General features: G+C 36.6%; 1 protein-coding gene across 1 annotated transcript in view; it reads right to left on the bottom strand.

Annotated features, from left to right (window-relative positions):
* The window catches only part of DNER (delta/notch like EGF repeat containing), a 110,567-nt gene that overhangs the window by 52,349 nt on the left and 33,041 nt on the right, over nucleotides 1–25,177 (bottom strand). Inside the window, exon 2 of the mRNA XM_021536795.3 lies at nucleotides 9,497–9,793. Within this exon, the coding sequence (XP_021392470.1) occupies nucleotides 9,497–9,793 (297 nt within the window). The remainder of the gene's footprint in view (nucleotides 1–9,496; nucleotides 9,794–25,177) is intronic.

Genomic DNA, 25,177 nt, shown 5'->3' on the forward strand with positions numbered 1-25,177 from the left:
CAGAAGTCCAGAATATAATGCAAGTAATAATTTTTAGGACGCTCAGAGCTTATCTTGACTCAGGCAAGACAAATACTCAGTATTCACATTTCCCAAGTGAATGATTCCCAGAGTCTAGATTACTCAGTTCATTGTTGAACTTTCTGCAGTATATAATATGGATACATATAGTTCATGAAAGTAAAACAAGAAGCAATTTTATTGTATTTGCTGAAATGAATTTTGAAAAATTATAACATATCCACTACAATTTTTAAATCTCAGAAGTCAAAGTGTGGACCTAATGGTCAATGTACAATGCATCCAAAATCAGCTTGGCTAACACTCTTCCTTTTATATTTGCCAACATTTAAACATTTTTTCTTTGAGAATCTGCATGCCTACTGGAACAAAGGGAAAAAATAAATAAGTATCTCTATTCTCATACAGTCTTATACAACATCTAAAATACACTTTTTTTTATAGTATTTCTATAGCTTTAAAGTTTCATGTATCTATTACCTTAGAACATAGGGCGGAAATTGTAATTTAAGCATTTCATTTACCTAACTGTTTAATAGTAGAAGTTTTTAAAGTAAAAGTTATTGATGTCTTGGCAACTAGAATAAAAACAAAAGAATCATAGAAGCAAGAGTTGAACAAAGTCGCTACAGAACAAGACCTGAGATTTAACCTTCATAAAATGGAAAAAAAAACCCCAATGAAACAAAAAACTACTTTGGTTTGCAAACACATCAGAATTTAGGATTACTCAGCAGGAAAAGCACACACAGGAAATATTGCAAAGATAATTAGAAGAGTGAAGGCAAAATGCATGATTTTGACTCTTTTAATAAGAGATCTGTAATATCTGATGTATTTCTCTAGGAACTCTATTTGTAACTGGCCCTGACTTCCTGCTCTAAGAATCAGATAAAATAACCATCTAAACCAGTAGGATGCTAAACCCAGATTTTACGACAACTGAAATTTGAAATTTTTTATATACTAACAACCCTGCTACTTGGATCAGACAGAAACAATAGGAAGAAGCAGTAATCTCCATGAGGAAAAAAATAGTCTCAGCAGTGTCCTATTTCAGCCAGGTTCTGTGGAGACAAAATTGACAGCTTTGACATCTGAATTAAGAAACAAATTGCAGGTTTTTCACAGATAAATTTTTATAGAGATTTTTAAGTGTGTCTCTTTCATGTCTTAACAGAGCACTCTGCAAAACCGTACTACTGAAAAATGAGGGCAAAGACAACCAATATATTACAACAATAAAGGACACTCAGAAAATGAAAACAATTTGTAATTTTCTCTCAAAAACAAGCAAACAAAAAAAAAAGGCTGCTAGAACTGGTAGGAGATATTTAAAACTGAAGTCACTGGGAAATCTACTTTAATGATTTTCAGAGAACAAAATAAAGATCATTTCTAGTCTAAAGTAAAAAAGAGTAGGTATCTGCCATTTAAAGACAATCAAAAGAAAACATAACATAACTGCAATGACACCCAACACTTCTCCTGAAGCATTTTTTAGTACAGAAACGTCAGAACAGCAAGAGGTTCTTGGGGAACAGACTTATAAACATTTACACAAATGATGCAGCTACTTTAAAAATAGTCACCAAAGAAAATAAAACCTTCATGCACCCTCCAGAGTCTAAAGTATATTTAGGAGCTGATTACAAAGATAAGCTCCTGTGTCAACAGAGAATACATCCAACGCCGTTCCTCAATACCTTATTTAGAGTTTAAAATTATTAAATATCAAATTGTTGACCGTAAATACAGAATTCCTCTTTACATTAATGTTCCATAAGTTTGCATCTAAATTGCATTGTATTTTTCCTAAAAGAGAACATAATATATAAAAACTATATTTCTGCTTCAAATGCTTTTAGATTTTACATAGGTAAAAAGAGCAGCATCATTTGACAAAGCAAGAAGGAAATCTTGAGAGTTCTTGTTCCTACAATCTCCACCTGGGCCTTAACAAGTCAGCAGTGATTTTGTTAGATTTCCTTACCAGGCCATGGCAGTGGTATGGAAGAGATTGCAAATAAAATCAGGGCTGGTGCCTAAGAGAGAAACAGACTGTTCTTCCATATTACAACTTTTCTGAAGAAATTAAATAGCATGAGTTGGGCAGATATTCTCCTGCCTAACAAAACCAGAATAATGAGATAGACACTTAATTCAACAAGTGCTGAAATACATACATAAATCCCAAGGCAATATTTTTACATGAGTGAGTGCCTTTATTACTTTCCTAAGTGTACTAGACTTTAATTCAATAAGGCTGAGAAGAGGAGCATACAGACTAAGTCCACATTTATGCAGCCTCTCAGTGCTGAAATTAGTTCTCTGAAGATAGCTATTGTATATGAAATTTCATAGTAGATTTCTTGAAAAGTTGAGCAGATATTTGTAATTCTACAAGGCCTTATCAACACGGGCAGACTAATCCTGACAGTGCAAAATCCAGCCATTCTGCTGCTATGATACGTTTGCATTTCTTTTGTATCTCAACCCCAAGTCCATAGAATGGCAGAAGGCTTTTACTTCTTGCAAAATGCACTTTCCTCAAATTTAAAAGTGGTTTGTAAGTAGGACGGCCAAATTCATACGTGCCTTAGAAACTCCTCACTACCCTATCAACATGGAATTAATATTTCTGAAAACCAACAGATAGTTCCAATCAGTAGAGGAGGCTGGACTTTCTAGTGGACTTTCCATCCTTTGAGTTATTTAAGTCTCAGCTGAATAAAGTCCTGAGCACCCCGTTCTAGCTGACCCTGCTTGGAGCAAGTGTTTGGACTAGAAAAAGTCCAGAGGTGCCTTGAACCTCACCTACACTGTCACACCATCAGTGAAAATTCACCCCATGAGCCAGTTGCCTATTAAGTCTTTCCTGTTAATTGCCATTGTAACTTCAGTGACATCACAGCTTCCACTAAACCCTACCCCAGCATACAGTGAAAGTGCTTCTTTTGAAAATATCCCCAAATTTACTACCAATAAGCGTATGTGCATGTGTGTGCACATTCTGGCACGCACAGATACCCCCAACTCAGGTACTTCGCTCCTGTTCTGAGACTGTTCTCTCTGGTTAGTCTCTTGTTTTTTCATCTCAAAAAGCTGTTCTCCTGTTTTTGCTGCCTAGTGAGGCAACAGACAAGTCTGCACAGTCTTGCAGCCAGAGCAAATTGGGGGAAGTTAGTCTGGAATTAAACAGAATATATTAATGCACACATAATTCTTGAACTAAATAAAAAAGATGGATACAAACTCATCCTACAGCAAATATCAGTGCTTAAAAGTGAAAAAAAAATTGTAAACATATTTGAAAATACATTATGATATGGAAGGAGTGAGAAAACGAGTTTTTTGAGAAAAGCAAGGCTGTGTTCTGGGGTGGTACACCATGAAAACTGGCATGGTCATTAAGAAAGGAAACCTTTCAGTTCTCCAGTAGGACAGAAACTGTCATGATAGTTGCAGTATGATGAATGGTCTTGTAAATGCTAGTTCTTTCAGATTTTCTTCCAAGGGATTTCATATTAAATTTCAGTTCAATAAAGCAAGTTTCATAAGATGCAATTTTGGCTTTTCTGAACATATAACTACTTTTCTATCAGAATAGGGCCTGCAGGACTCTGTAAGTGTGGCAAAAGGTATCCCTTATTTTCTAAGAAATATAACATGTTTGGCAGTCTTCCTTATGCAAGGGAAAAATAATATATGGAAGGAATAAAACAGGTTAGATCCTAACTAGATCCTAACATGTTAGATCCTAACTACAGACCTTGAACAGCTGCCGGCAAATAAAAAGTGAAAAGAGAAGTAGGAAAATAAAAGGCAACAGAATAGAACCATAAAAGAGAGATCTTATTGTCACTATGTCAAGCAACAAAGCAGGATCATTCCTAGCACAGAAATTGAAATTGGAACAAAATTCTAACAGGAAAAAAAAGCAGTTCCAGTACCCTTGCCCTGCAGCACAGAAAAGCTACTTCTTCTGAAAAATCTAGTGTCATTTAGCTTAACCTCCACATCACTGCACTCAGTTCTGCCCTCAGATGGGACAATGCTTGAAAGAAAACCAGAAGGGAAAGAAAATCAAGGTTTACTTCTAACATACCTCACCAGTGGGAGAGAAAAGCAAAAGTGTTTAGAGTAGGAGTAGTGCCTCCCTGAGGAACACCAGAGGGAGACTGACAGACTGCATCCAAAAACAGTATCAGATGAGGAAGGCTTACCAGTTATCATAGCACTGAAACCTGGTGTCAGGGAGGCTGCACATCCACCCAGCAAATTCTGTTGCTGGCAGTCTGTTTCTTTGCTCATCTGAGCAAAAGTCACTTTGTAGAGTCAGCAACCACAGCACCAGGAGGATCCAGCACATTCCAGTGCACAGGTAATATTATTAAAACTTTGTTTTTCTGTCACAGACTATCAATGCCAACGTCACACCAAGATGCATCAGCAGGCACAGGAAACTCTCTTACACAGTGCCAGATTACCTAGATGATCATGTTAGCAAGCTGCCTTCTCATCTCAAGCCATCCACCAAATTCACTGTCAGCTTCATAAAATCTGACATTCAGTCTGTACTGGTTTTGGTTGGGATGGAGTTAATTTTCTTCCCAATAGCTTGCATGGTGCTATGTTTTGGACTTTTGATGAACAGAGGGTTGATAACAAGGATATTTTAGTTATCACTAAAGTGTTCACACAGCATCAAGGCCTTTTCTCTTTCTTAGAGTGCCCTACCAGCAGGCACACTGGGGGGCTGAGGGCATACAGTGGGACAGCTGATCCCAACTGACCAAAGGGACATCCCACACCACAGGAGACCATGCTCAGCAATAAAACTGGGAGTGGGGGCTGAAAGTTGGCCAGAGCTGCTGTTGCTCAGAGGCTGGCTGGGCATCAGTTACTTGGTGGTGAGAAATTAGGGCTTTTTGCATTACTTGTTTTATTTGGGTTTTTTTGCTGTTGTTGTTGTTTTCTATTTCTCCTTTTTAAAATTCTTGAACTGCCTTCATCTCCCCATGAGTTTTCCCACTTTTACCCTACCAGTTCTCTCCTCCATCTCACTCGATGGGGCACTGAGCAAGTGGCTGTGTAGGCTTAGCTGCCTATCCTCTGCTTAGATCACAGCACAGTCATTTAATAAAGATTACTTCCATTAAGAATTAATAGTCATTTGTTATTCCAGAGAATATGGAGCTGTTCTGAAAAGAAAGATAAACACTATGTAAACAAGTTCATTGAGCAAAAATTCCACATAGTCAAGTCTTTGCATGCAGGGTATGAGCTCAGCTCACTGGAGGATAAGCTGAAACATAAACTTCATCCTAGGACTGTCAAGTCAGCTATAGATATTTCTACACTTAAACACTGAAAGGCAGTAAAGGCTTTTTTTCTTTTTTCCCCCTCATACTCTCTAGGACTTCAAAACAGGATGACTCCTGAAGGAGTAGTAAAATAAATCCAGACACTTTTCAAAAACAGCTCTGGATAACCAGAAATCCTGAGCCCACCCATTGATAGATGTATTGATAGCTTCAAAAGAGAAGACCTTCAATATCTCAATGTAATAGTACTCACTAGAATGTCTGTCTTAAAGAGCTTTAATTTTAGGAAGCCTATTATATTAAACATTATTTAGTAATGGAACATAATAAACTGAGGTTTGTATGAACTTCACATAAGTTTTGCTTATGCGTATTGAGTTTTTAGAGATATTTAGGGTTTTATTTAGAAAATAAATATAATGAAGAGTAGCATCTATCCAGAGATGCTTACATCAAGTTGTCTACGAAAATGGTCTTTATATATAAACAAAAAGGTCCATAAAAGCTAATATTGTAGAGAGAGTTAGTGAAGTCACAGATTTATCCTAGAAGAAAGCTAATATTATTCTACCAAAATCTGTTCTTCTTTTATTCTCCTTATGTGTTTGTAGAGTATCTTTTTCAGAGCAAAAGAAAAATTATAGAGATTTCAAAAACAAATCTTACACACAGTTAGAAGAGCTGTACTAAATCAAACCAAAATTACACACATTCCAGCACTTAACAGCACTAATAAGAGGGAATGTCAAGAAAATAGGGTAAAAAAAGGACAAGCATATATACTCCAACCTTCACCCATTTCCACATGAAAGCTTTTCCTAAGATGTCATTTTTAAGGATCAAGTTTCTATTCTGTATTTAGCAATCTCAAATGCATCTCTCCGCTGGTTTTGTTCAGATTCTGCTCTTCCTTCTGCACCCATACCATACTTTGACCAAAAAAAAAAAACGCACAAACATTTAGCAACACATAAAAGTAGTCAAGACTGAAAGGTTCCTGTTTGAAGAATATACTTAAAGAATAATTCTGCCATTGCTGCAGAGCAGGAACACTCTCAGAATTTTACACATGATTCAATCACACTCCTAAAGGCTTGCAATTTACTAAGGACACACATAAAACAAATGTCCCCACTGCAAGAGGAATTAGAAGTTTATTGTAGCCTCTAATCATTAGTTCCAAACCCTTGAATCTGAGCACAGAATTGCAGTATAAATAGAAGGTTAGACTAGGACTCACATGCTCAGCATTCTAATTTCTGGCTGCGCACCTGGCAAATCACTTCACTGCTCTGTGCTTCAACATCTCAGTCTATAAAATGGGAATAATACAGCTGATTTCCTTTGAAAAGAATTTCAGGTCTATTATGAAAAGCTGTATATAAGAGTATGGTGCTGCTATTCTTACAGTTGATTTTGTACACTGAAACCTTTATTAAATTCATTAATTGAGCAGGATTAATGAGATGGTTTCTTTTTTCCTCCATTACTGGCTAATAAATATCTCTTATACACTAACAAAAAAGATTATTGAACTGGGGAAATGTGTATTGTTAGTTGGATCTCTCTTACAAGAGGAACCAGTTGCCCCAAGTAGAAAAAAGAATTATCTTTCAATGGATGTGCACAAAGATAAATTCATATAATACTAAAGAAAATCAACTGATAGAAAAAATTCTTGCTTATGATCTATGGTTTTAGTCCTTAATCTGCATATCAAGAAAAGACTAATTTCTTATATGAAGACCACTCAAATTAAACTGTATCCAAAGACATCTATATGTTACCTAAGACACTACTGAGACAGTTGATTCCAGCAAGCAGTACTAAATGTATCCCTGGTAGCCAAGGAATATAGTAAAACATGTCCAACATAAGCACACATCATGCCTCTCCTAGACAGTTTACTTCTCTCAGGTGTTCATTCTTTGAGTTCCCAAAACTTCACAGAAAAGCTTTCATGGAAATTTCATCCTTGCAAGATAGTGAGAGCTTTCATTTGGAAAGAGTCTGGCAAAATTTCTCTCTGAGACAAAAGGGTCTGAAGAACATTAATTCCCTTCCAGTATCAGTATAGAATAACTTGGAAAATAGAATGTCTTGAAAGATGTATAAAAAAACAAACAACAACATAATATTGGTATTTGTTGTCCTATGAAACTCAAAGATAGAAACAGAACATTTTTTGCAATACAAAACTTACAGCTACTCTTCCTTTTAAGAGAGTGAAGATGGATCAAGTTTTGTGAAGTTCTTACTGCTATGAGGAAAGGTAGTGTTTTTGTTATTAACACATTTGACTTTTGAAACCTCCACCAAAGAGGCTTTGGAACACAGACCTTCAGGCAAATCAACTCTCCTCAGTTAAAATAGATCAATGTCTTGAATCAGCAACTGAAATCTCTTTGTTTCAGATAATCATCTCTCGCTGTGACTTCCAAAGAACACAGTAGAAGGTCATTATGCCATACCAGAGAGCTTGTCAAAAATACAAGACTCATCACAGTATAGTAAAACATATCAACATAAGCAATTTTGTAATAGAATAGCAAGTAATTTATATTCTAGTGCTAGCCATGCAATAGCAATTGGTGACCTATCTGTATTTCTTAGGTAACAGAAGACATGCAGAAGGGTGAATTTCAGCTCTTGAAATACTCACTTGTGAATTATCTGCTTTACTGAACTTCCTACTGAATCTACCTAAAATGCAAACCAGGCAGAAATGTTCCTTATACAACACCAGACCACAGATTGAGAAAGACACACCAGGAAAATCTGGTACAGGGAAGAGCATGTCCTTAATTGATCAGGACATATGGACCACCCATGCAGAGATGAGACTGAATTCAAACTAAGTAATAAGAGCAGATCACTGTTTGTTTCTGCTTCAGTGCTTTCTCCAAACTCCATCTTTGGTGCCTGACATATGTTCTACTGTAAAACAATAGACATGGGAGATGGAGTTCCAGGAACTAAAGCTTTATGCTCCAGACATTGCCCACCAGCACTCCCACTGAAATGGAATACAGCCCTATAAATACCTATACCTCGGCTAAAATTAGAGCCCTAACACACCAAACATATATTTTACATGTTCTGATTCTACTTACAGAAAATTGGCTAAATAAATTTTACAGTAGAAACATCAACAAATTTGTTTGGGCAAGCAAAGAGTGATGAAAAATACACTTGTTCCATGATTAAACTCCTTCCTGCTCACTTTCTCATTTTATGCAGTATATTAAAACACCTCAGGAGAATCAAACTCATTGAAACATTTCAAAAGAAGGTATAACTGACATTTTACCTATTTATTCCTGAATAAATTGAAATTAATTTATATTACAAGTCCTTTCTCAAAAAAAAAAACAATGCCACAAAAATTCTAATTCTTTGCCTACAGAAATTAATTTTTCAGCAACAAGTTTCATTATTCCTAGCACTTCATACTAAGCTGATCATTACTTTAAGAATAACTTGGTTAAATTTGATCTTTTTTTTAATTTTTGCAGATACTTGAGTCCATGCAAAACATTTAAGCATTACAAATAGGGCCGAGTACAATACAATGGAAAGCAAAGATCACATTTCTTAAGGATCATATGTTGTGTGCTTTCCAGCTGTAGTTTTACTAGATATTGTTAAGTTTTGACAGAGATTTGTTTGTAGGAGTTACAAGAAATGCTTAAAATTTAAACATTTAAAAGTTTCCACCACTGTCATTGCATCCCTAGAGTTGTGCCCTGTGTAATGTATTAACTACCACTTTTAATCCTCAAGTAACTGCGCTGTCTTAATAATGCAGAAATACGTAGCAAAATGTGATTATAACAGCAAATACCAAAAAATATATTAAAGGTATTGCTTTAACTTTTAGCATTTCCTAAATTTATTTGATTTTTGAAGAGATGGTGCCACACAATTGACTGGAAGAATCAATATTATCCCATTTCAAAGTATCTAATACAACACTAGCCAATTTAAGTCCATTACTCACAACATGGATCAAATGGGTTTTTGTTTTAATTTTATCAGCCTGTTAACTCAGGGCAGAGATCGTATCTTCATTCTTCTCATGAGGACATCATGAAACCATGCAGAAATGACAATCTGAAAATAACACTTTTCACTTTGAATAGTCTCACCTCTATTTCATCCCATTTGAGATCCACAACTCTCTGCCCTGCCTTTGGCTGCCACGTGGGTAACGTCACGGTGGCTCTGGAGCGGGGCAGGGCGATGTCAGGCTCCAGGGTGGACGAGGCTGGGCTGCTGTGCCGGGGCGAGGTGGCCTCTGTCCCCTGGGAGGCTGCAGGGCTGGGGGCTGAGTGCTCACAGTTTGTTCCCTCAAAGCCTTCACTGCAGAGACAGAGGTAGCCATCCCCGCTGGTGCTGCAGTTACCATGGAGACAGGGGTTGCTGGCACAAGGATCTGAAACAAACTGGGAAAAAAATATCATATAGGTCAATTACTGATTATAAAGGATTTATTTCTGATTTTAAAAAGACCATAAAACAGGATTCTTCCCCCCTGCTGTATTCATCTTCTGAACATATTTATGAACCAAACTGATCTTTGATGTATCTTGAAGGAGGTAAATTCAAAGGATTAAAGAGGAATACAAATTAATCTATATTAACTACTTTCCTCAGACCATTTATGCTAATTCACTGTTGCCACATCCAAGCAAAGAGATAAACAGAAAAAAGGAACATGACCACCATTCATTATCAGGAATTTTCAAATATAGACTTAAAAGAGTAACCTATTCAAGGAAAACATCAGATATGTTGGAATGTAAGGGAGTAACAGAAATAGGAAAGGGCACAGCACTTGCACAGATCAGCAGGTTACAAAGCAGCTCTGTGTGGTCAAGGCGAAGCACATCACACAATCCTATTTATGGACACAACTTCCTTTGTAAAAGAACTGGGCCTCATACCTACACTTCATTTTGTGGACAGCAGTTTCAGAGTCCAATTCATTCGGGTGCTGAAAGCTTCCTGACAGGAATTAGAAGGCAGGGGAAAAACTGTGCTTGTTTTTAAAACAGCATTTGTTTTAGATTAAGACAGACAAAGCTCAGTGTTCCAGGAAAAAAATACTGTCCAAGGCTCACATGCTATCAATTTCTAACTTGAATTTACCTACGGCTATTTTCACTGACTTTCAGGTTAAAGGTCTTCCCTTGTCTCTGTTGAATTTTAAATTCATAATGCATTTATTGATATGTAGATATACATCTACAAACTCTTCAAGTTTCATCTCCTGGAAAAATTAGCTGTACTTGCCTTGTTTCCCTGGAGAGGACAAGCCCTTCCCTGCAGACACATGTTTATTTTTGCACCTGGGACTCCAAAGTTTAGCACTGCCTTTTGCTAAAGCATCAATACTTTTGCTTCTCCTGGAAACAGTTTCCAAGATAATCCTGAAGAAATGCTTGCCTTAATGAGAGCTAAATCACACTGCTGGCTCGCTGTCATTGACCAAGACCATCAAGCAGCTCCCTTCACTTGTCTTCACATCAAAGGGAAAACACATCACTGGGATCAGACATTTCCTCATCTTTAAATGCAAGTTTTACCTAAGTGCTCCAGTCCTAAAGGTTACTCATTCTTTCCTGTACAATATTCCTGCTCTTCTCTGCATAAGCAATGCTTCATATTACATTTCTCAGTAAAGCAGCACAGTTATTGATTATTAAATATTCTTATAATTACCTCAAGTAGTACATAAACCTTAAATATCTTTAATGTAAAAAACAAGTATTGGGTATACACTAGGAATTTTACCTTCCCACTAATCCAAAGGTCTGGTGTTAGGGACACCAAATCCTAATATAAAATGTCCTTATATAAAGCAATACTATTATTGACTTGAGCTGGAATTCTTTTTTTGGCTCAAATTATTGTATACCCCAGACTCTAACATTTTTTGGACAGAAAACAGAGGAAAGATTATCAGGAAAGTTAATTTTGGAGCTAGTCAATGATGAATGTCAGATTTTGTCCTGACTGATGTAGAAGGCTTAGAGGCCATAGAGGACAGTCCAAAATATATGGTCTATTAATTTATCTCGTGGTTTGGTCACAGTTCAGGGTGTTGCTTACTTTGCTTGGGGACACATACATATAAGGTGATACATTAGACATCAGGGTCAAGCTCTGACTCTTCTTCATTTTTAACACTCAACTATATGGCAAGTTGTATATATATACTTGACATATCAAGGAAGTATGGGGTTTTATGTTCAGAAGGGCCTAGCTCCTTAAAGTCTCTTTCCCCTGCAAATCAAAAGAATACCCAAGTTCTCAAAGAACAATTTCTACATCTCTTCTCCCCAAAATAATACATAAGTGACAGAAAAGAACAATTTTCAGGAAGGAACTAGTTCTGTTCTATGGTTTGTCAGTTACATTTTAAGCTTGCTCCACTGCCAAGTGCCAGAGATATTCACAGAAATTTTCTTTTCCTTTAAGAGTACTGAAGATAAAATGTGTTGACATGTGAACAAAGCCCAGTTCAAATATTGCTTGCAACAGTTTTTTCATATTCTAGTTTCTTGGACTAGATCTGAGTTTCAAAGAACTGCAGATTTCCTGTTGTTGGATAAGCTCTTTACTCATGCTTTCACAATAAATCAAAATTCAAAATAACCCTATTTTGTGTTAGTAATTCAACTGTTCTTGTCACACCTAAAATGTTAAGGTTATTATCTGCAAGCCTAGTAACAAGAAAGAAAAAATAATGCTTTCAATCACAAAGAGAACTTCCCCCATTATTGAATGTATCCATTCACTTTACAAGCACAATAATAAAAAATGCTGTGTGATTTATTCTATTTGATGCAAACTGATTTGAGCTTGTTTGACTGGAAACAGATGAGTTAAATTAATTATTAAGTCCTGCTCAGTGCTGCCTCTGCCATGCATTGAAGAACACCTTGTGCTTTAGGAACCACCCCTACCCTTTCAGACATAGTGGAAGTGAAAATAATTAAAACAGTTTAGATAAGATGAAAAATTTTTTAAATTAATAGATGCTGAACTTCAGCCACAGAACTTCCTCAGAACTTAGTTTTATGAAGCACTTCACAGAATTTTATCATTATTCTCATTCCTTAGTTACTAGCAATTCAAAAGCTCATTTGTCTTCCAATAAGCCTATCAAAACAAATCAAGGTTGTTTGTGCATAGGTTTTCTGTAGAACTAAAGAGCCCATCTTAATTATAAGATAAAAGGAGATAAGCTAATAAAATTGATTCATTTGTGTTGGTTGCGATGTTTCAGTGGTTTCTCTGGTCCTCACCAAGGTGGCAGCAATGGTTAGCCAAGTGATCTGAGAAACATTTTGACACAGTGAACAGCATGGCTACATCAGAATTAAAGCTAGTAAAATTTCATAGCTTACCCTTCAATGAACTATTGAAGATGACCAAAAAAGAAACTAAACCAAAACAAAAAACCAAAACACCTTGGTCTCATAACCAAGCTGAACCCAAATATACTGCAAGTACACAATTACAAGCTCATTTTTTAGCCATTCCTCGTGCAGTTAACAGTATCTTCAGAGACTTGCACAGAGAAAAGAAGGCACCAAGTACCACAAATCCATATAGCCCATGATTAAATACTAAATCAGTATAATCACCACTAAAAAATCCAGGGTTCTTTTAGGTATAGAATTTCCACAGGCACTATTAAGAAAGCATATTTTGGCCTCTTGTTTTCATCCCCAGTTTTTCATTTAATAGTCTGTCTATTTTTATCATACATCCCTTGACTAAATAGGCACAGCCAGCCATTGCAGCTGACAGAGCCAAGCTAAAAAAGCATAAAATGTATTTGTATGCAATTACTATTCCATATGCATGGACAATTGCAATCCCTGAAACATTTTTCCAATAGAATCCTAAAACAGATGCATACCAAGATGTCCTTCATATGATAGTTAATTTTCCAAAGGCAGACTGAATATGGTATAACATAAACTGGGCTTGTTGAATAATCACACTCACAAACATGGGTCATTTGCCAGCCAATCCAATTGTTCCCTAGGGTTTCAGTTCAAGATAAAACACTGAAGGATGTAAATCTGCAAGATCTTTCTGCCAGTACTACTTGTGATGACACCAATTTGTCAGTTGATGCTCATTCACCTTCTCTTCAAAGCAGTTCTACTTGTTCCACCTGGAGACAGTCCAGGTGGATCCTCCAGAGAGCTTCAATAAATAGAACAGTAGGTCTAAAGCCAAAGCTACAGATGAGCTCCTAAACACTGTGCCAAACCTGTCTTCCACCTGCAACTCTCCTCTTACATGTGTTAGTACAAAACTAACTTTTGGGTCAGTTTTTATTGCTGTTGCCTACAGCCACAGGCAGTATTACACCAGTTTGCAACTTCAGTAAAATATGGGAAAAAAATAAAACAAGCAGGAAATCCAGTCCTCAAGAATTCAGCAGATTGTTAAAATTCATTCTACATAGTGAATGTTAACCTGTTAACAAAGGCAAGCTGCCACAACTATGTGAACGGCTTATACTTTGTATATGCATCCAGAAGCACTCTCTACCTCTGAAACAGCCTGTAGATATTAAAAACCAACATAGCCCAAAGTTTTCAACTTTCCATGGCTCCCTGAGATAGCTTTTCCAGTTAGAGGGTAAATTGCTGTGGTTCTCAAATATGTAGAGTTATTCAAGTGGCTGGGACTTAGGTAGTTTCTTCCTGTGTTCTGGAAAAATGATCTTAGGAGAAATTTAAATCAGTAAAACTGGTTTTGCACCTACATTGCTGAAGAAATTCCCCAATACAAAAGCAAACTTCTCTCCCAGATGAGATCATGGAAAGATCCACCACATTCACACGCCAATTTCAAGATTTGTATAGTACATTAAAAGTTATCAACTTCTGAATACTTTAGAAAGAAAATAATTAAAACCTATGGTCTAAGGCATTATCTCCTTTTAATAAAGTAGGGGGGGGAATATTTTTCCTTTTAAGCACATCTGAAATATCATCTGTTTTTGCATATGCATCAATTTATGAAAAAAAAGATGGAAACAGATTTAAATCTTTTACACAGCAATGACAATAAAGATTATCTTAAAATGTAATCTCTTTGAAAAAAATTGTTTAATTATGTTCAGACTATTATTAAAATTTATTCTAATTCAATCCTTCACACAGTGAAGCTGTAAATTCCATTCCATCTCACATTAAATATTAGTGCTAAATATGAAGTGAAAAGCAAGAAAAAAATTATGAATTTGATTTTTAAAAAAACTTCAGATGTTCCAAATAGCATCCACAAGAAAAGCACTTAGATGAGTATATCAAATAAATGCATTTTCTTCCATTTTGAGAAAAGACTGCCTTGAGGCTCAGTAGGACTCAAGCAACATATCTGGGTTCAATTTCTGGCTCTCCCAGAGACATTCTGTGTGAGCTGAGAGCAGCCAGACTCCATATCTGCCTCTTTCCAACTGTAAAATAGGGATTACACTTCCTTTCTCAAACTGCCAGTATTGGCTGGTTAGAAAGCAATTTTTTTTTAGAATGGGAACCACAGAGACAGCAGCAACAGGAACTCTCAAGCAGCACTGAAATACAAATAAATACAATCAACAAATACATCCCTGTAGAGCAAGGCTAAATCTATAACTTGCAACTATTTGGGTTTGTTTCTTAGTCTTTCTCTCCTTTTTTGCTTCTTTCTGTGGCCATTCTGGTTTCTCCTGAACACTTATTTGCTCCAATTGACAGAAGTGTTTACAGAATTATTCAGCAAACTTTAAAGTCATTAAAAAATCCCAAGTTATATTAACTCTTCTAATTAAACCATAACAGACAGTAAAACCGTCTTAATATTTCAACTTTAAACACTATTCTTCTTCAAAACAAGATTTGCTTCAAAATAAGATACGCTTCTTCAGCGCAATACATGCGCTTAAGAATAGTACATTCATCTTCCAACTGTGACTGAACACAACAGAAATAAAAGTGTCTGAAACACCCTGATTAGGAGAGTCAGGATGAATGAGAGCTTTTTGTCACATGAGGATGTAAAAATAGAACACGATCAGCACCATGATCACACAGGTACTGCCACCTTAAATGCTCCCTAAAAGCTGCCTGCAAGGTCCTTTTTGGGAGAACTTAAGGATGCTCTTCAGAAGTAATTCTTCATTCACCAGGACAGTGACACACTGCCTGACAGGGTGTGGTGGCCACAGTGATCAGAGCCAGCGTGCACAGGAGCTGGAATGTCAGTCTGGCAGGAGGAAGGATGTGCCAGCATGGTGCTGTTCATACCGTGAGCTGCCCACGGGCAATGAGCGACACCCGTCTGAGGCCTCAGTATCAGAGATTGAACGGAATCAACAACAACAAAGTAATAAAAAGTGCTGTATACAGGGGTCCTGGAAGCCAGAGCAATCAGGGCTTTCTTTCCCATCTCTCAAAAAAGTGTCAGCAGGGCAAGACATTTCTCTATTACATAAAACAAGAGTTTGGCAGCTACAAGACAAAATTGAGATTAATCAAGATTTAGAAGGCCAAGGCCAAGAACTGTATCATACTGAAAACAGAATATAAGCAAATTCTTTTTAGAAGTAAACACTATTTTCATTTAGCAATTCAACCCTATGCCCAACCCATAAGGAAAGCTGTCAATAAATCTAGTAAAGCGTAACCTTTATCAGATAATTCAGAATATGATTCTTTGAAACATCATTAACAATGAGAACTTTGGATTTCTTCCAAGCTGCAATTCTCATTCCATGAGTTTTGAATATTCAGAGTAATGAAACTGCCAGTGAATGTAATAAATGGATATAAAACGTTTTTGTTTTTTTTTTACTTCAGTGAAGCAGAAAAAAAGAATGCCTAAAGAAATTGTCTGTTTAATTGCAAACCAAAGCATGGCTGCCCAAATCTATTCGAAAAACCAGCAAACATAACACAGCAGAATTTGAACAGCGTGATAGATTTTCAAAACGGAGCTCCAGCAAATGGCTGATTTACCCTTGTGTAATAAATTACCAGACACCAAGTGCTTTGCTCTACCTATCCTCAGGCACATTCTTACCTGAGGTATTGTGAAAGAACTACAAAGTAAATTGATATCACTTTCCCTCTCCCTCAACAGAAGGAAAATATCTGCTTCACACTAACCACTCAAACGTGTCAGATTTTAGCACGTATATAAACAATTATTGAGAAGCACATTTTTTCCTCTGCTTTTCTGATCAGATTATTTTCAATCCTTTTTTTAAAATATATATTTGCCTTTCTCCTGTTGCGAAAGGACATTCAAATTGTTTGATATTTTTATAAATACAGCAGATTTAACTTTATATTCCAAGTAGACAAGCTAAGGAAGTTTACTGCATTCTTCAGCAACACCCATACTCAGCAAAGACTTTTTCAAAAAACCAAAATTCTATCTATTCCAAAGATGGATCAACTACTTAAGACAAAGGCTCTAAGAAGTAGAGTAATTGAGTAATTGATCTCTGAAGGTCAGCATTGGTGTTTTTTACCACAGAATAAGCTCATTTTACACTCAGTAAGGGCTGGCACCCTGCTCTAATTGTTAGTAGGGACCCCAGTGGTTCTCTCATTACTGGTGGCAAAACTCAGGGGTAATTGTGAAGGCAAAGCATTACATTTGTCACAGTGGCACAACACACTTCTTTGTTTTGATCTTATGCTATTACTTCATTATTAAAATATCACACAGTGGAAGAATTATCAATAGTAACTTTATTCTTAACACTGGTTTCCTTTTTTAGAAGAAATTTTTCTTCAGCAACAGCACAAAATATTTTTATGATAGAACATTAAAATATGCAATGATATGAGAATACGTAACATCTTTTTTTTCTACATTGAACTAGTGCAAATCTGAAATGAGGTAAACATACTCATAAAAAATTACTAGCAGAATTCTATAAAAAAACCACACAAGCAAGTTTTCTGGTTATATGCACAAGATCTTTAAAAAAAAATGAACAAAAGACTTAATAATTTCAATAAATAAAAGTTTGAGATTAACCATATGGGTCACAGGCTAATTTAAGGTTACTAATATAATTTCAAAATCCTAAAGTTCTGCCATGAATATTCTGAGTTTTAGTGAGATCAGAACTAACACAGGCAGAAATACACTTCACCTATCTTCATGAAAAAAAAATCCCAAACAATCTGCTACTTGAATTTTCAAAATTTTCTAAGGAAATTACTTATCCTACTCCAAGATGACCTTAAATACCTAAAATTTTAGCTGTTTTAAAAACAATAGTGTGCTATAATCTCTCTACAGGAATGCTGAGTTTTACATGTTTGTCCACCCTTAAAAATATTGAACATAACAAATTTGAGAGTTTTCTAGAAATCGAAAAAATAATTTAAAATTTTACCGTAATTGCATGAACAAGCAACCCGGTCAAGGATCAGTTTTAAGTAGGTGCTCTAAGTGAAAAGTGCACAGTGTAAGCTAACAATTATCTGCAAGACACAGCATGCTTCCAAAGCTCAGCAACAGAACAGCAACAGCATTCTGATTTTCTTTAATATTAACATCAATCAACCTCAAGACACAAATTCATACAAAACAGACTTCATTAGTTCAAGTACTCAGGGCATTTCTCAATTTCCAAGTCTAAGGCTTCACACTTTTCTAGGTGAGATACAGCAAAATAGACACGCAGTTGAGACAAGAGACAAGGTAGGACTAAAGAGACAAGGCAGGATAAATAACACAGTGAGTTGTGCATAAAACTGCAGTTGAACTATCAACAGTGCATTAAATCCTGAACAACTCAGCAAATGTGACAATTGGCTACTCTTACATCTTTTTGCTCACAAGAGGCTGTGAAAACAGGAAAAGATAATAACACATCCATAAGGTACCTAGGAGATGTGACCAGCAGTTCATTGATGTCACATTTTCCAAATCAAATATGAAAATTAAAATTTGGGGACATTGAAAAGAAGCAGTTGTTATTGTTTCAAGGTGCAACACATCAAAAAAGAAACATTTTGGCAACTGAGGCATTTGGCAATCAATAAAACAGCAAATGCTTATGCACCAAGTCAAATAGATAAGCATGAGATGGGTCCACAAGTGCTTTCCAACAACCAACATTCCTGCACTGCATCCAGTACTACTGACAGCCCAGTAAATCACATGTGCTCTACTGTTTTTTTGCTTATTTCTCATACTTAAACATCCTGTCAAATCTAAAGTTAAAATATTGTCTAGTTGCAGAAATAATGAAAGAAAAATGAAAAAAAATTGCAAATCCATGAATCATTCTCTCAGTACACACTTCTGGTTTTCTGTGTTGCATTATGTTACTCCCCATTATTTTTATTTTAAAAACTCTTTCCTTTATATAATACATGCTTGACTTTAATTCTCTGGACCCATGATTAGAATTCCAAGACCCAGTTACATTTTTATATGGCTATTGGGGGTTCAATTGACTACTAAATACACTTAATTAATACACAGTACACCTGAACAACACTGTGCATCTGACATTTGCAGGAACATCAGATCTGATATTTACAGAGAGCAGGTGAAAAGCAATGCCAGTGTGAAGAAGCTGACTTCGGCTCTCTCATTGTTACAACAGACAAGGATTCAAAGCCTTCCTTTCTGGATTAGGAACCTGACAGTTTTCTGGTCAAAAGTGATTTTTAATTTTAAGACAGGGCTGGAGGCATCTTTATCTCATAACAAAGTACCTGCCCACACAAAGAGCAATGTCCAAAGAGTTTCAAATCAACATCCACTCCCTCATCCCTGAGGAACTTACCATTTAACAGCAAAAAGTAACTGGGTTAAATATTTGGCCTAGAGATAGAAACCCAAAATTTCTCTGCTCCTACTTGCTAAACACCATCACTCATGTTGGCACTCACTGCCATTGTCACCATCCCTCTCTGTGAAAGCACTTTCAACTACAACGTTGTATCACACATTTTATGACAGCCTGGGTGAACTCAGTTACTTCACAGCACTTAGTTAAGGTATGAAAACAGCAGCATATGCCTGAATTTTGAGAATAAGCCAGTCTGCAAACCCATAAAATAGGTCTTTATATTCAGTGGTGAAAGGCAGTGCTTCTTTTAGGCTCATCTGAAATAGCAGTTTTGCCCAGTCAGTAGAACATCCTTTTTGGGGTTATTTAAAAAAAAAAAAAAAAATTATCTTGAGATCCAAAATACCTTCTAAAATTTTATTCCAATAAAATGGATTATCATTTTTCCCATGCCATCCAGTAACAATTGCTCAGGGTTTTGTCTTGCTATTCTGTGCCAGGACAATTCTTGTCATGTTACTTTGATCACTTTATTTTAATTTCAGCTACACAATCAGTCTCAGACCTTCTGGTTATATAGACTTTTCTTATACAGATTATACAGACTTTTCTTCAGTGCAGAGGAATGTGCTTCCTGATAGAATGACTCAAGAATCTCTGGGTCTAGGGAAATAAAAATTTGGTGCATAGCCTCCCTTTCTTGGACAGCAATCCAAGGTCTCCTGAAGCAAGTTGCAGGGAACCTGTTATCATAAATAGGGGAATTGTCTCTCAGTGTGTTCACTGTCACATCAGAGATGTCAAAAGGAAACTTGTTTGTTATATGTTCATACTGGTGTCTCCAAGATGCCATGCATACTCATTGCTCACCATGACGAAAGACATGGCAGAAATGGTAAAGTGAGGCAAGGTTCAGCCCAGCAACAAACTCATCATCAATCATTTTGAATCTGCCCTAAAGATCCCAGCTTTTACTAAATGCAATATTAATGAACAGTTCCTGAAAGAAAGGACAGGGCACAAATAGCTGAAAGGGCACAAATGAAAGGGCCCTGCTCCTATAGGGCATAAATCATTATAGGGCTGCATCTGTCCAAGTCTCTCTTTCAGCTGGTCTAAACACTGGAACCTATGAAATCAGCCATAATACTGTTCAGCCCATTTTCCTAGCACTGGAGAAAGCAGGGCTGTGACCCAAATAAGCTCTTCTATCAATTTGTATCTGTCATCAAACTACATTGTGTGCACACTCATTTTGCTGTCGACTAGAAACTCTAGATAAACAAGAGTGGGTTTTAAACAATGCCATTCTACAACTTCTGTCACTTAAATTTCTCTTCTGATGGTTTACCCTCATGAATTAGTCCAGAATGTATCCAGACAAGTCAAAACCTGTGTCACAGATCATTCCCCAAATCCATTATTACTCTCCTTGAATGACTTCAAATCTACTCTTCTAGCTAGTAATACCAATGCTAATTTATCTCTTCATGATTTGATGCTACCAATTAGACTTTTAATTTTCTGATGCAATACTCCATAGAATCTAAAAAAATCTTAAGGGTAATAGATCTATCTCATTAAAATTTGGTGATTTTATTATATGCCTCATGATATTTAACAAATACATCACTCTTCTTCAAATCACTTATGGTTTTGAGACTTCTATCACAACTGTGTTTGAGAAAAAAGTGAACAAGCAAAGTCTGAGATATTTAGAAGCTGTTTCACACACTTTGTTTCATTCAGTATCCCTTTAGGATGTGGAAAGAGTACCAGACATGTGGGTATAGCTGGGATTTAAATACTGGTGTTGCAATATTCTTCTGCTCTTTTCTCTGGCCCTTTCATCACAGTGACCAAAACATCAAAAGCAACTTTTAGACCAATTCTCATTTGTTCTGACACTATACATAATTTCCTATCTATATGACCCATGACTCTCTACTCGCTCTGTTCAAGGCCCAGACTGTCCTGGCTGGTTTGGACACAGCCCCTCTGAGTTCTGCATGTCCCCATTCCCCTGAACAATACCTGACAGCAGGGACCCACAGGAACTGTGAGGGCAAGGACCTCCAGCTCTGATCACAACCATGCTGGGAAGCTTTGTATGGAACACAAAGGCAACAGCAGCAGGATTGTGTTTCCTGCAGATCACTCCAGCAGCCTTTCATCAGTTAGAGTCCTACATGTATGGTTACATTATTAATAGTTTTCTGTGTATTTTTCAAGTTTCCATTAATTCCTATAACAAAATGTTCATTTCTGGTGGCAAACATCAGGGCTTTTGAAAAGCACTCTCCTATATCTATTTATGATATAACAGATAGCAAGACACATAAGAGTATCTGAGAGCACTCCAGAGGCAAAGAGAACTGTTTATTGATATTATTTTCCACCAGATTATCAGGTTTTTCAGGGCTGAAGCACTTACCTCCTTTTGAAACAGCTACAGGAATTCAAGTGAGTGTTTCTTGGCACTGTGAAAGAATTCTAGGTTATTTCTGGGGTTATCACTCAGCATATTGCCTCCACATCATGCATTAGTGAGGCAGTTGGACACTGTCACTCAGAATGCTTAGCTCTGATACAAGTGTTAGTCACAATATTAAAAATGCCACTTCTGCTGTTACTGCACTGAAAGATGGTGATTCAGGAAACATTTAGAGAAGCAGCCAAACAGCAAATCTACAAATAGCAAAACAGTTGAGCACCTTTTGCACCGCATCTCTGTCACTGGAGGCCCTACACAGAATTCATTTTGTCCATTCCATGTATTTACCTCACAGAATTAGATGGCATCTTTTGACAAATGCCAGGCTTTTTATAAATTATTGAAAATCACACACACACATCTTGCATCAGCATTTTGTCCTTGACCTTTAGCAAACATATTTATGCTACAACAAACTTCTGTTAAAAGATAGGAAAAACAGAAACCAAAAAGTAACGATTTTAAACCACTCTTATGGGCATGTCTTGCAGGAAGTTTCTAATAATGGACAAAAAATGGCTCATTAAATCCCTGTTGTACCCTATCCTACACATCTTCTGCAGGTTACATGATATTTTAAGGCACTACACCACTGCCTTTCCCTCTGAGGATAGAAAGTGCAATGGAGTAGATTCTTAATGCTGTATCTGCAAAATGGAAGAACACAACATAACGTCATTGAGGTATAAATTTTGTCATTAGTCCTTGTTCTTTCACTGTTAATTGATTCAAAAATTGTTCAATGTAAGGAGTTAAAGGGTAACAAAAGTATGGAGAACAAAAAGAAAAGAAAAAAGTTATTTTCTCTCATAGACTTATCTTTTGCATTGCAAAAATTATTTTTTAATTAAAGACCTAATAAAAATATATCTCTGAGAAATAAGAGTGGGTTTTCTAAACAAAAAGTTCTTTTATTGAGTATTTCTTGTTTAATGTAGAAAGGAGCCAACTCTGAAATACATTAGAAAATAAATACTGGCAGAGAGTCTAGAGCAAGAGCAAAAAAAGCTAAGAGAAGTTGACCAGGATAGACATAAACTCAGTTTTCCAATACAAGAGAAAAAGGTATTAATTAATCAGAAAGTCTAATCACAGAATTACCTTGATTTTCTAATATTTTAAGATGATAAACCACAGGTTCAACATCATTTTCTCAATGAGGTACTAAGTTACAGGTAAAAGAAAGGGAGAGAGATGGCTAGTGCTACAGCTTTTTGCCCCCAAAAATAGGTATGTATTGCAAGGACAGAAGAACACAAGTATTTGACACATGAATATGCAAACATTTAAAAACTAAGTCAGCTATACTTACTAGATATGGTACTATAGCTTTAAGCTGAAATCTTCCCCTACAGATGCTTTCTTGAAGCATTCAGCTGCAAAATACTAAGAAAACTAAAGCACAACATTCTGAAATTATATTCTAAGGAGAAAAAGATGTAAAAAATTAAATTGTGAAGTGTTAAAGACAATGTTATTTATGAATAGATATAATATATCATATTTCCATTATTGCTTTTATTTACTAAGTAAATATTTAGAAGGAATACAACAATCCATCTATTGCAGGGCACAGCAGAAAGAATTTTTAGAATTACTGAGACCTACATTTTGGAACAGAAACATTCTGAAAATAATGTAGTCCCATTTCTTTCTTCTTCAGGAAAAACTGGGCTGCTGCTCACCTTTGAAAAAAAACATTCTTGTTAAATTCTTAATCACAATATTACTTCTTCTTGATCAAATTTTCTGTAAGTCCTCTGTAAATGCTAAAATATAACACAATTGAAGTACCACCACAGGAAATCTACTGCAATCACACCCTCGGAGGCCAGTCTTGATGATCAAACATATGTTGGAACTGAGCTTCTAATGAGCTATGGACATTTATGCATCCTTTAGTAAAGAGGTATAAGTCAAAAATTCAGAATAAGATTCTGAATTAGAGAATCAATAAATATCCTAGAAAATACCATTACCCTGCCTAACAGGTATTAGGAGTTAAGATGACAACAGCTCTTGCTACATTCTATGAGCTGTGATGGATATTCAAAAAAAGACCTAACTTCTTACAAACTCTGAGTTTCTGTAATATTTCACTTGCTCACTCCCGTTTTACTCTTGTCTCTGAAGGTTCAAATCCTTAAGGACCCTTTCACAGGCACTCCCAACATGTCTTTAATCTCCTGTTCGAAGGACACCACCATCCAAATATCTGTGCACTTGTTTCAGGAGAAACCCTCTCGTAGTGGGTCCCTTCCAACCCAGAATAGTCTGTGATGTGTCTCAAAGGGTATTTCACTGGGGACTACATTAGCTCATCACTTACCTCTGACAATGAAGTCAACCAACACTCAGACACCAAGATTTCAGACATGCACCCATTTTACTGGGTGGAAAGGAAAGAAAAGGAGTACAGTGGGTGGAAAATCAACAGCAGGTGAACAAACCCCTTTCCACTGTGCACTCAGGTTACAAGTCAGTCCAAAAGCTTTCTTACATTTGGGCTTGCAAAATCCACTCTCCTCTCCAAAAATCACTAAAAAAAAGCACCCATCTTTACAACCTTAGAGTCTGCTTTGCTAGTTTACCAAATCCGTACAATTTTCCCTCCCTGCTCAAATGATCTGTTGCTGAATCACGAGCTCATGTACAAGGATCAATATTGCTTAGCAGTAAACAATTCATTATCCTAAAATTCCTGTGTTTGATTCAGAGAAATCCCAGCCAATTTTTGATAAACCATCTTCATATGCACCCTCTATCAATACCTCCTTGAATTCCAGGGCCAAATACACACTGGGAGAAAAAAAAAAATAGAGAGACACTACATTTGTGGTCAAAAAAGAAAAAAACTACAATCTGATACATATTAAATCCTCATTGTCACAGCACAGGTTGCAGTTGAGAAGACCATGATACAGAGTATCACCATACAACTTCAGAAAGCTTCAACCCACACAGAGCGACACCACACCACTTCAGATGGCTTCAAGAGTCATCCCTGCTTGTTCTTAGCCCAACCTTTCATCCCCTCACGTTGCTGCAGTGCCCCTGTGTGCCCTCTGCTCCCTTTGGGGGTTGCTCAGTGCCCATGGGCACTCCATGGCTCATTGTGTCAGTGCTGCTCACCTGCTGCTCACAGCTGAGCCACTGGGGATGAGCTCCCACAGCCCCACCCCAATCACCACAAACTCTGTGCCTACACTTCATGGTCCTAACTCCTCAGAGAAGTAAGTCCAGAAACACTACTGAAATTACATTTGAAGCCTAAAGGGTGGAGAGATACTGTACATAAAAAGTGACTTCTATTCTTCTGGTCTTCTCTACCAAATCACTGGATTCCTGTGACAGCAGAAAGAGTAAATGAAACATTAAATTCCCATTTAAATCAGATAAACAGATAAAAAATTTTGCTCATTAGGGCTTTCAGCAAGACTGAATTATTTTCACTATCTGCTTTTGCTATATCAAGTGGAACAAAGGGCTAGATCTCTA

Source organism: Lonchura striata, chromosome 10 (genome assembly GCF_046129695.1).
Source record: "Lonchura striata isolate bLonStr1 chromosome 10, bLonStr1.mat, whole genome shotgun sequence".
NCBI classification, from domain to species: Eukaryota; Metazoa; Chordata; class Aves; order Passeriformes; family Estrildidae; genus Lonchura; species Lonchura striata.